Source organism: Cryptomeria japonica, chromosome 8 (assembly GCF_030272615.1).
Source record: "Cryptomeria japonica chromosome 8, Sugi_1.0, whole genome shotgun sequence".
Classification (NCBI taxonomy): domain Eukaryota; kingdom Viridiplantae; phylum Streptophyta; class Pinopsida; order Cupressales; family Cupressaceae; genus Cryptomeria; species Cryptomeria japonica.
This window is the reverse complement of record NC_081412.1, coordinates 685,435,852-685,448,806: the sequence shown is the minus strand read 5'-3', so window position 1 is coordinate 685,448,806 and position 12,955 is coordinate 685,435,852. Positions and strand designations below refer to the sequence as shown.

The 12,955-nt window shown below is 34.3% G+C and overlaps 1 protein-coding gene across 2 annotated transcripts; it reads left to right on the top strand.

Annotated features, from left to right (window-relative positions):
• Nucleotides 1-2,345: 2,345 nt before the first annotated feature.
• LOC131032379 (LIM domain-containing protein HDR3) lies at nt 2,346-12,175 on the top strand. Of its 2 annotated transcripts, none has more exons than XM_057963341.2 (12): nt 2,346-2,669; nt 4,430-4,584; nt 4,844-4,928; nt 6,278-6,398; nt 8,224-8,344; nt 8,555-8,638; nt 9,481-9,600; nt 9,796-10,008; nt 10,110-10,172; nt 10,289-10,404; nt 11,235-11,293; nt 11,375-12,175. In XM_057963341.2, the coding sequence occupies exons 2-12, from the start codon at nt 4,468-4,470 to the stop codon at nt 11,692-11,694; spliced, it is 1,419 nt and encodes a 472-aa protein (XP_057819324.1). In that variant the 5' UTR covers nt 2,346-2,669; nt 4,430-4,467; the 3' UTR covers nt 11,695-12,175. The 2 variants fall into 2 exon arrangements, with proteins under 2 accessions (XP_057819324.1, XP_057819323.1); XM_057963340.2 differs by lacking the exon at nt 2,346-2,669 and adding an exon at nt 2,716-3,077.
• Nucleotides 12,176-12,955: the final 780 nt, after the last annotated feature.

The window sequence follows — 12,955 nt, the reverse complement described above, 5'->3', positions numbered from 1 at the left end:
TTAAAAATTGTGTTTCAATCATGGATTTGTGTGTTCATTGTAAGAATGTTGAATTACAATTATTAGCATCCATTGCATTGAATACGATTATTATCATGTGCCTTCCTAACCTTCCAAGTTTCAAAACCAAAGTAATTGAGAGAGAGAGAGAGAGAGAGAGAGAGAGAGAGAGAGAGAGAGAGAGAGAGAGAGAGAGAGAGAGAGAGAGAGAGAGAGAGAGAGAGAGAGAGAGAGAGAGAGAGAGAGAGAGAGAGAGAGATGTGGACAAATATTAAAATAGTTACTTGTATGTCTCAAAATTTTAGAAATTTTATAAAATTGAGTAAGCCCTTCAACAATGTGCTTCAACATTTACTTAATGCTCATATGATTACTCTTCAACATATTTGTATTGCCCTCCCATTTGCTACCTTGATATGTCTTGGTTTTGGTTTTGTTTTCTAACTATGTATGAGGGTTTGCATAGGTCATGCTTTTGCTTGTTGCTTTGAATTTGTTATGGTGTGTTTGGATTACCTGTATGTTTCAAGAAGAGGTTCCTCAACATGTTGGTTGTTGGTGTTTGCTTGCATTGAGATGCTTCATATTCTTGGTTTATCTTCATGTTTTAGTTCATGGAATTTTTTTGATCATTATTCATGTTATGATTAAATTTTATCATGATTTTATGTCATTTAGATGTACTAATTTACATTATATAATGTTATGCCTCATTGGGTGGTTATGCCATGCTTTGGCTATTATATATATTAAGCAAGTATGCTTAACATGTGGGTTGAGTGATTACATGTACATTATTATTTCTCCATTTGTCTACATAGATCTAAGTTATTCCCCAACTATGGTTAATTCAGAGATGTCACACTAGGCCTCCCTTTTTGTTATTCCCCGATCATATTCAAATCGAGTATGGTATGTGTCATGTTTGACCCTATGTTAACCCAAACTCAATTCAAAGGTGATTTCAAAATCTATTCATGTTGTTAATTACTAATGCTTTCTTGATTTAAATTTAATGGTTTAATTTCCTCATTTTCTATAAATGAAATTTAAGGGATTAAAATACTTTCTCATTTTAATTATGGATCCATCATTTTTGTTGTTTTGTAATTGAGGTAATTTTCCTTCTCCTCCTTGTCGTGTTGAGCTCTTTCATGTTTGGATGCCATGCTCACCTTTGAGGGAGCATTGCACCTTCCTCGTAGTTTCAAATTTGAAAGAATTAGAGTACATTTTATTTATTTAGAATTTTGTAAAAAATGCCATTTCATACCTCATAATGCCAAAAATTTGAATTTCATTGCAAGATTTACGTGTTGTCCATACTTGAACCAAAAGGGAACTTTTTGGTTTTGGAAAATTTGAAATTTACATTTTGAATAAATTTGAGATCCATTGATGGAGTCTCAATGAAATTTTTGGTTTTTGCATTAAAATACTTAGAAAAAATTGAATTTTGAAATTGAATTCGAATGTTTGGTAATGGGGGATTTTGTATCTACTTTATGGATTTTTGTGTAGATTATTTTAAAAACATGTTCAAAATTTTTGTATGCCAATTTTTGTGTCTTGTTTTTGATGCCATGCTCTTTTATGTTGAGTCATGATGAACCTAGGATGAAGGTACTAGAGATTCGTAGGAGAGTGGGTCTTGATGTTTGCTAAGACACAAAGGGGCAAATCTACTTCAAATATCATAGAGGATGAATTACCTCACATAGTGCTCTTGTGCATTGACCGATATAGGTTATGTTCACTTCAATTTCATGGGTTGCTATAGGTCTAGTTAATAGAGCATTAGGAAAAGTTACAAATCTATCAATATTTGTTGTAATCAGATTTGAGTATTATGTGGGCCCACTTTAGGATCTACATAATCTACACCTTGTGCAAGTTCTTCTAGTTAGTTGTGGCAATAGCTACCAACTCTTACTCTAAATGGTATGGGTTGACTATCCATAAGTCCTAAGGTCTTACACTTGAAAGAGTACCAATAGACATAAAGACTTTGATTGTTAGAATTTGACATTATTACAATCTTATAGATTTGATGCTCAACAAATCTATATATCTCCCTTGCCTTTATCTATCATCAGTTTGTCTACATCCATGATATGTATGTCTCCCTTAAAAAGAAGAAATATGTTCCTCTTATTGCTAGAAATTTCAATCAGTAATTTACTCCAATTCCTCACTATTTACCATTTATATAGAATTTTCTACTGCCATTTTTAAAACAAAACTACATTTCTCTTAAATTTGGAATCCAAGATGGCTGTCAATATCATTCAGCAAAAAGTGGGAGCCATTTGCATTGTGCCCAAAACTAGATGGGAAATGAATGGCATGGGCGTGCGAATTTCACCGGTATAATATGTGCCCGGATAGGAAAAGGAAAAGCATGCAACAGTTTGGGGACGTTCAACCTTGTCCTTCTCTCAATATTCCAAAAGTTTCCGACGTCGGCGTGACTTTTCCAGAACCCTGTTCAGACATCTCCTCTCGTAATCAAGAATGGATATTTTTACAATGGAATCTCTACGTGGGTATATAGTGTATATCAAGGGTGGCGGGTTTTCTTCGCCTACACTACTTGCATGTGAAGACATTTCAAAGTTGTTTTGGCATCCAATCTCCTTTCATCTTTACCCTGTCGGCTCAATATACAGGTAGATGCTCTGTTTTGCAACTTTACCTTTGATATACACAATGCATATGTACTTTTGTATTGCATAAGTATACACAGCATTTGTCCCATTTCTAAACCCTGTTGTATGATATATGCTTGTTAAATAAAATTGGGTCTATTGAGTTTGCCCTACAAACCCTAAAAGAGGCGAAGAATTTCTCAGAAAATTTATGTGCATTGCTGGAATTTCGGTTCTTATTCAATTGAAATTTATGGTAGTCTGAAACAAAGGGCAGTTGGGGTATTGGGAAAAGCTCAGAGGGTTTTAAATTTCAGATTTGGGATATTTTATAAAGTTTGCTATATCATCAATATATAAAGAAGTGCTACTTGAATTTGGCAATGGGATCACCCAGGATGAAGCAAATTGTGCAACCTTGCATTTTTGGTAGGCTATTTATTCTGGTTTTCTTACGTTGAAACTATTTGAAAATTTGCTAAAAATGTGTGGTCTTGAGTTATGATGTATATGTGGCCCTCATTTGGGTTTAAAACGAGAGAGCTTATCTGGAAAATTGGCTATTTTGTTTTTGGCTCAGAGCTCTGCTGTCTATATACAATTATCGATTTACTTATAAAATTATTTGGAAATATTTGAAAATTAGCTGAAAAGTTTGGCCTTTGGTCTCATGCATATGCATCCATCAATTTGCCTATTAAAACCTATTTTGAAATTATTTGAACATTAGCAAAAGAACTTCTGAATTTGGCTCGAGCTATTAGTTACAAACACTCATCAGTTTGTTTTTTAAAGAAGAACATGTTTTGAAAATTGGCTAGAGTTTTTTGTTCTTCACCTACAGTATATATATGCCTATCAATTTACTTGTTCTAGGAGGTTTTTATGCCAGACAATGTATTCGTAATTTTAGTTTTGAAGGCAATTTTATGCTCTGCATTTCATTGTCAAGTTTGTCCATATCCTAGTAGGATAGCAATTTGAACTCTATCAAGTGCTTTGTAGAGCCTCGATTACTTACCTATCAGCTGAGTCGTATACGATATGTTATTATATACAAACTTAGACATATGTGCACATTGTGAAAGGTAAAGGCCATATTTTAGGTCAGTGCCCAGTTAGTGTGCCTCTAGGGTGTATAAGACCTCCCTGGAACAAGATTATTTCAATGTTTGTACCCCTTGGGTTTTGACCTCATGACTTAGCTTGGGATAGATCGGGCCTCACCAGTCCATTTACACAAGGGACACTAACGAGGTTTGAACCCACAACCTCTTGCATCAACCAAACTTCCAGAATCAATTCATGAGCAGGGAATTTCATAGACATGCATGTTTGTTAATATTTAACAGTTAGCCTGTGCTGATTAAGGCACTGAATGCTAAAGCTTGACTATGGAGATATTTTCCAACAGGAGATATGCAAGCCAGTTGATTGCAGTGATGTGGGGCATACACCATATTGCAGGAAGAATTGCCCCAACCATGCAACAGGAAAAGCTCAATACTCTTGCTTTTGCCTACATAAATGCCTCTTCTAACTTATAGACCACACTCTTCTGAAGACATTTTCCAATGTTTTTCTTGTGATAATTTGTTTACTGTTAGTCTGCCCCTTAGTGTCTTGGCATCATGTCTTGGCATTTGTTTCCTATTAATCTTATAACTTGGTGAGTATAACCCAGTCATCGTGTCTTGGCATCATGTACTTCCTTCAGAATTAGACCAGCAATACAATTATTTTTATTGTCTGGTTTAGCTGATTTGGCTTAAAACATGCAGGGCAATTTGTACCGGCATATGCTTGTAAAAAATCACGAATGATGAAGTGGCTTGGAAAGCTTTTCAAGGGTTCAACTCACAAGTCATCAGAAGGACGCTGTCCTGAAGGGTTTGGAGGTGATGATCATATTTGGCATTTGCCTCAAAGTCCCATGGTAATATACTTGGCAGTGCTCATTATAATTTAAATAGCTTCAATCTTCTCATATCATTGATTTTTTTGTTCATCACCAGTGATTGCTTTCAGATAGATTACTAGTGAGGTTGAGAAACAGACAAATTCCATTGAGATTCCTATTTAGCTTTTTAGTTTTTTAATCATATAGCTATGGCTTTGGTGCTTCAATAGAAGAAAGTTTGTAATCAAAATTTGATACACATTCTCTTGCTTACAGTATTTGGATTATTATTCAGGATGGTCCATCATCAAAGGAAGAAACTGAGGAGTTGGATCATGCAATTGCACTCTCTCTTTCAGAAGATTTGACAAAACCAAATGGTACATTTGATGATTTCAGAAATTTTAAAGCTTTTGTCTTATCACATGTCTTCTAATTTGAAAAGAGACTAATTTGAGTGATATATGTCTTAAGATTGAAGTATTAAAGTTAGTTATGTATTCAAAATCAGCACGCAAGGAGTTTTTCTTGCAGAAGTACATCCTAAATTGCCAAATAAAAATAATGGAACTCTGGATTTTGTCTGTCACTTTGCCTGGTTTTGACTGTATATCAGTTCTGTACTAGCATCTTCATAAGTTTTAAGTGAAATTGGTTAAATATCTGGTTTATATCATTGTTTAAGATTTGATATCATCATATTAATAAATAAGAGAGATTTATTGTGACAATATTTATTTGCCATATTGAATTCTACTTTGGTGGTGAATATTATGCTCAGTTTTATGAGGAGGAATCAAAATCTGCGTTCAAACATTTATTAAAAATCTCATGAACATTTCAAATTACATATTTGTCACAAGGAGGAGATGCGTATCATTTTATCTAATAGGAAACACTTGTGAATTATTTTTCAAAGTTGAATTCTGCCACATAAGCATCTTTTAACATCTCTCACAGTGTGTTTTACCTACATTTGCGAGGGATGGTTAAAGTAATAGCAAGGTCATGCCAAAAAAGATGGATTATAGGAAGGATGGTTAAAGTAATGTTGGGGAAGCTCCCAACATTCTATAGCTTTATAAGTCACGTGGCCAAGGCTATGGAGTATGTGAACCCAACAACTTTGTGAGAAACAACTAACTGTGCACACTATAGAAATTCCTGATATTCAGTGGGAATATTAAAATCTTTACTGTCTTTACCACCCCAACAATATTGTGAGAAGTAACTATGATTTGTCCACTGCAGAAAGTCCCAATTTCAATCTATGTGAATATTGAGTTACAACAAAGGCTAGGGCATTTGTCATCCTAACTGCTATATATTTTTAAGAAGAAAAAATTATATCTTGAGTCAAGATTTGAACTATCATACCTTATCAATTGTATAAACATAAGGGTTTGTTTGTCTTGAGTACCCCTTGCTAGACATATCCATGATTAATATTAAATAATTATACAAATTTTCAATTTCTATGTTCTGTTGATTTATAAGTCTATTTTGAACACGAAATGAAGATTAAATAAGTTGAAAAGGACATATATTACAGAATATTGTAAAGTAAACTGTCAGTTTAAGAAGAACATGAATTCAAAAACTTTTGGACAATCTCTATGCAATGCATAGGATCAAAAAAATGAATTTTGAAACTCACTGTTAACATGATATCTCATATTTGAGGAAATTTTCAGGCACTTTAACCATTTATTCCTGATATTGGTTTCAGGCAGCAATGCACAGGACGAGGATGAAGAACTTGCCCGTGCTTTACAAGCAAGCATAGAAATGGCTCCAAAGCAGAACCTACCCAGCCACTCTCCTCTACATTCACATTTGAGAGGTTGCAGGTGTGGTATACAAGATCTTTTTCTTTTCTTGGACAACTTCTTTGCACAACTACTAACATTGTAGCTGTGCTGTGCTAATCTATGTTTTCCCACGTGTTTGATGTGAAGTGAGATGCATTTATTGTATTTCTATTTTTGCATATATACAAATGGACATGCCTGTAACCTATATTTAATCTGTAGTAACAATCTAATCTTAAACTCCGATAATGCAAAGCAGGAAGTCATTGTATCATTGATTCATTATAGACTATAGTTGTATACAATTAACTAGGATAGTTAAGTTTGAAAAGATACTAGATGATGCAACAAAAGTGCTTGATGGGATTGGTCTACCCTGGATGACTTCTGTATGTATTCTACTCTACCTCATCTTACAGGCAAGGTACCCTCTTCAGTTGTTATTCCCTGCTAGACATCTTATCCATACAGGATGCTCTATGCTTCATTGCATTGAATCAAAAGTACAATGATTAGATGTAGAATCAAAGCATAATGGGTGCAAATCAAGGTGTAACTATAAGGAGTTTTGATGGTTCATTCCATTATTTCATCTGGCTAACATTAACTGGGAATTTTCCTAGGACTTGTCAAAAGATATTGTTTATAGATATATGTTTTGTGTTCCCAGATAAGTAATAATCTCCATATAATTATAGTAAGAAATAGATGCCAGAATTAAAGAAAACTGATCTATGGAAGTTTACATATTGTATCTCTCACTCCAATATTTGAAATTTGTTTGAGATAACATTTATGATTTTATTCTGAAAGTGGTAAGAGTGAGTGTGTGCCCAAAATTAGGTGCTGGCATTTGAATGTGTATTACCCTAATCTATGCTTGCTAATCTATATGTGTCTGCATTTCAATTTTTATGTCAAATTGAAGTGATTGATTTGTCATGTAGTGGCAGAAAATTTCAGCAGCAGTTCTTATTTCATTACAAATTTGAGATTACAGGGAAGATTCTGCTACGTATCTTACTTCTTGTTCAACTCATTTCTCAGCTAGACAGTGGCTTCTCCTATGATATGTCTGGTATTCATGGCCCATCGTTGAAAAATCGGTAGATCTAGACCAGATGCTATACACTCCATCAACTGATGGGTCATCCAATTTGAATGGTCAACATTGTCCTAAGATTTATGCCATGTTTAGATTACTGTAACTTACTTCATATATTTTGAATTTATTGGTCTTGATATTTGTTGTCCAACTATATTTGAAGCAATTCCAAGTTTGAGAACAATAGACTGAAGTAGTAGAAAGTATGGGAGAATAATTGTTGTCATTGATAATTATATGGCTGCACCAGTTTCCTGCCTTTGTCTTCAATTTTAGCTTTCATTTACTTATTTTCACTTATGTGCGTGTGTGTCTATATATATATATATTATTCTATGGCTAGGATTTGCCCCCTTACATGATCATTGTTTTTGTGTTCTTAGCTTTGATCCTAATTACATTTTAATCTTCTAAGTATTTTTTCTACTCTAGTACTTTTTTATTGAGAGTGAATGTAAATTCAATTCCCATTAATCAATTTTGGCCATTTGTGGACATTAATATAATAATATCAATATCTTGTCTCTTTCTTCTAAACCCCCAGTAAGTTATCATTGTTGAAATTCACATTCTTAACAATTGGATTGGATGATTGAATTTTGATTGTAAACCATATGATTATGTACGTGAGGTGTGTATGATTGTGTGGATGGGTAGAGAGAAATATTTGTTTTTTGACATGTGAATTGATTGATAGAGTGCATTCTGCATGCTTATTATTCCAAATTGATTAATCATTTATGCTGCTCAATCTGACAGGATTTGTGCTGGCTGCAATCATGAGATAGGCTATGGACGGTTTTTGAGTTGTATGGGAGCTGTGTGGCATCCACATTGTTTTCGTTGCCATGCATGTCATCAGGCCATATCTGAACGTGAGGTATTGCACCTTAATGATAATTGAGTGCTTGTTTTGTTTGATGGAAGATCTAAGATGCTCCTTTGTCACTGTTTGTGTGAGGAGTTGTATCCACAAGTTTTTAATTATAATGCATACAGGAATGTGATGTATTGCAGATGCTATTTGTGTCTTTGATTTTTGTATGGGCAGTCTCAGGTGATTATTCATAATAAGTTATTTTTTCTGCAGTTTTCCATGTCAGGAAATAATCCGTATCATAAGGCTTGTTACAAGGAACTCCACCATCCAAAATGCGATGTCTGCCACCAGTTTGTAAGTTCATTTCTCTTATCGATCTTATATACTGGTATTATTGCCAAACATTAAATATTTATTAAGCTTTATAAGGTTACATTTGTAAACTATTCTATCAAAGAGATTCCAACTGTTTAAGTTGAGTTGAGTTCTATTTGACTTAGGTTAAGCAGGACTTATATAAACTCCAAATACAGAATACATGGTGGCCCCACTTTTATTATTAGGTTAATTTTGCTGGGTATCTGTGTCTTTATTTTCCATGCAGTATTACATATTATGGATCACCTCAAAGGCGATTGTAAGAATTTTTGATACCATTTAGCCTAGTCTGTTATCAGTTATCCTTTCTTTTAACTCCGTAATTCTCTGAGCATTAAATCATAGTGTTATTGAATATTTCTTTTTGGTTCTGGAGTTTCTAAACCATGGGATGCAGTTTTTAGCTGTGGGAAGTTGCTTTGTGTTCAAGAAACATTCAATTCTTTGAATAATGCTTTTGCTATATAGTATATCCTCTACATTTTATTCACCCTGATCATACGACCTGCACATGCCATTGCCTACAAGTATTAAAGTAAATTTGCAAGTAAGCCCCTCAGAACACATGCTTGCTTATGACCGATTGTTTCATTCAGGCACTATTGATTTTCACTTCTAACATGTTAATATTTGGTTGAATTTGTTAATGGGTCAGTACTGGATTGATGGCCTTCCAATTGTATAAATATTAAGAATTCAATTCCACACTCAGGAAGTTCTAGGCTACTTAATATGTTTTATGTAATTTATTTGCTCACTTTTGTTGTTAGTTATGTCTGTTTATGCTTCTTATAATTTAAAACATTTTATGCTCGCAGATCCCCACAAATAGAGCTGGTTTGATTGAGTACAGAGCCCACCCCTTTTGGCAGCAGCGCTATTGCCCTACACATGAACACGATGACACTCCTCGGTGCTGTAGTTGTGAGCGTATGGAGGTAAAGGGTCACAATCTGGGACCTGCTGATAGTTTTTTGAATTTCAAGTATAACTCTGATAGATACCATCTTCATTACCTTAAAAATGGTTCCTATTTCTAGTAGAAATATTGACTGAAAACATTGAGATAACTACTGATTCTTCTTATTCCCAGACCTGTATATTCTTCCTAATATTTAATTTTCTGGTTTTAGCCAAGGGATGTGCAGTATATTTCTCTGGAGGATGGTCGTAAACTGTGCCTCGAATGCCTGGACTCATCTGTGATGGAAACAGGAGAATGTCAATCACTTTACCATGAAATTAGGGACTATTATGAAGGCATGAATATGAGAATAGATCAGCAAATACCTATGCTGCTGGTTGAAAGACAAGCATTAAATGAAGCCATGGAGGGGGAGAAGGATGTAAGCATTATTGGTTTTGTCTACAGTTATGTTCTTTTCTTTTTTCACTTATTCTATCTTAAACTTTTGCACATTTGAAATCGGTTTTGTTCTGTTTTCAGGGACATCATCACATGCCAGAGACTAGAGGACTCTGTCTTTCAGAGGAACAGACAGTCAGCAGTGTAAGAACTTATATATTCGTTTCCTGCAGGGCAGAATCGGCTCCAATGTTTATTTCGAAATTTGTGTCATTCTTTCCTTTTTTTTTCTGAAAATTGCAAATTTCTTTTTGTAATAGATCTTTGGAAGGCCACGAATTGGAGGAAACCGAGTTATAAATATGAGAACTGAGCCACAGAAACTTACCAGGAGATGTGAAGTCACAGCCATTCTCATTCTTTATGGCCTTCCAAGGTAAATGAAGTTCATACTCCTTATGTAGATGGTATTTCTTTTTATTACGGTCATCCTATTTTGTATTCTGGCTCTAGTCTTGATGTTATCATTAAAACTCCGATCATACATATTGGAACTTTAGCTCATTTAGTCATCAATTACTTTAGAGTCTGGCTTACAAAAATACACTAATTGAAAGGAAAATGATCAACATTCAAGATAATCAAATGTAGAGTTCGACACTTGAAATGTGCAAAATTTACCTGGATTCTACTTTTGTAAATGGCAAAAATGATGGTCTTCCAAAAGAATGGTGCTTGTAAATTTGTAGCATATACCACAGATGAAGTGACTCTTTTTTCTCTATACTTCCATGCATAATGAATCCAAAAACTCCTGTTGAAGGGGCTCAGCCCCATATGACTCTTGGTGTGCGATCTCGTATCCGCCCATCTTTTTTTTTTATATAAATGTGTAATATTATTCTCTAATTAATAGAATGCTGACACTTATTCATCAAAAAAAAAAAAGCTCCTGTTGATGGAAAGGCTGTTCCTCCCCAGAAAGATAATTTGGAAACAATTTTGTGGGATAACTTCCATGTTAGTGGGACTCCCAGGAAATGGTAAATGATGAAACATGTCAACATCTATGATATGAAATTATTATGAATAATCAGTCAGCTATCACTTCAATGTTTTAAACGTCCATCAGCTAAATTATGTTTCAATGAGATAATGATCTGTTGTCAATTGTTATAGCTGGAAGCGAGAAGGTTATGTTACTGATTCCTACTAAAATCTAGGAACTTGTATGTTCTAATGATGGATTTCTTTGGTTGGATACAGGTTACTAACAGGATCCATTCTGGCACATGAGTTGATGCATGGATGGCTACGCCTTAATGGTAACATTTCTTGTCTCTTCTAGTTAATCAATTTATTATCTATTGAGTGGTCTTTCTTGCCATAACTTGTAAATTCTGCAGGCTTTCGTGGCCTCAGCCCTGAGGTTGAGGAGGGTATATGTCAGGTGCTTTCACATATGTGGCTAGAGTCTGAGGTCACGTCAGGATCAAGCAGTGAAGGAGCTTCAACTTCATCAGGAGCATCTTCTTCATCTTCATCAAAAAAGGGTGGTAAGTCTCAGATGGAAAAGAAACTAGGGGATTTCTTTCTGCACCAAATTGCAAATGACTCTTCACCAGCATATGGAGAAGGATTTAGGCGAGGCAATGCAGCCATGGTTCAATATGGTCTACGCCGAACTTTGGATCACATTCGCTTAACAGGCTTTTTTCCTTTATGAGTTCTCATTTCTTTAAAGCTGCAAATTATTAGTATTTAGATTCATAGTGATACACAGTGGGTAAAAGGTACTTGTCAATTCATGTATCTTACACTCAATGTGCAAAAGGTACTTGCCAATTCATGTATCTTACACTCAATGTGCAAAAGGTACTTGCCAATTCATGTATCTTAATGGGCAAAAGGTACTTACCAATTCATGTATCTTACGTTTGGCAGGCGAAAGCGGTTTGTCAATTCATGTATCTTATCAAACAATTCTTAACAATAATTGCATGATGCAACATGTATTTGTACACAATATCCAGAGCTATAATGGAAAATGAATGTGAACAAATTTCTTGGAAATAGAAAATATATTTGCAGGTTGAAAGACATGTAAAATGAGCTTGAGAATTTGCAAGGAATGCAAAGCATCTTCAGGAGTTCATCCAAATTGTAATTTAGCTTTCTCAAAAAGAATAAATAATCAGCTTGTCAGATGTTCTGTTGTCTTATGCCTATGTCGAGTGAGCTTGAAGTTCCCAATGACGTCTTCTGTCAGAAAAATGATTAATAATAAGTAGCAGAAGATGACCTACATATTTATATGTGAAATTGAATATTTATATTTGAAATTGAATCTGCTACTAAATAGTATTTAATGCTGCATATGATTAGTCAAGTCTGTATGAATGCTCATTGCAACATGAGAATGCTATTGAAACTATGCTAAAGCAGCTAGGTTGCCATCTGGCATAGGCATTTTCTTCCTTGGAATAACTATCATCTCTAGATAGATATATTGTACCATACTTGAAATATTATTATTTCATTTTGGTTAGGATAACAAAATTGAATCAATTATCATATCATTATTGGTTATAATATCGAAGAAAACTTCAGACCACATGACACGAATCTGCAACTATAAAGTAGGTGCGAAACAATTGTTTTATTTAAAAAACAGAATACATTTTTTGTGGGTTGTTAGCAGTCAATTTTCTTTAAGGTAATGTCTTGCCCATTCACCCATTCTTTAAGAAATTGCAGTATTCTATGGTTGCATATCGAACATGTTCAGTAACTTACAAATGGTGGCCAACATAAATTGTTCAATGATTGGAAATATAAAAATTTGTTCAAAGTGTGGAAGAAGCATGAAAGTTCATTTATAGGTGGAAGAACTGACAGACTATTAACTAGAATGCATTTTGATCTTTACAATTTAAATAGCATGAATATTCGCAATAGGAAGAAGGCCATGATCAAAATTTGATATC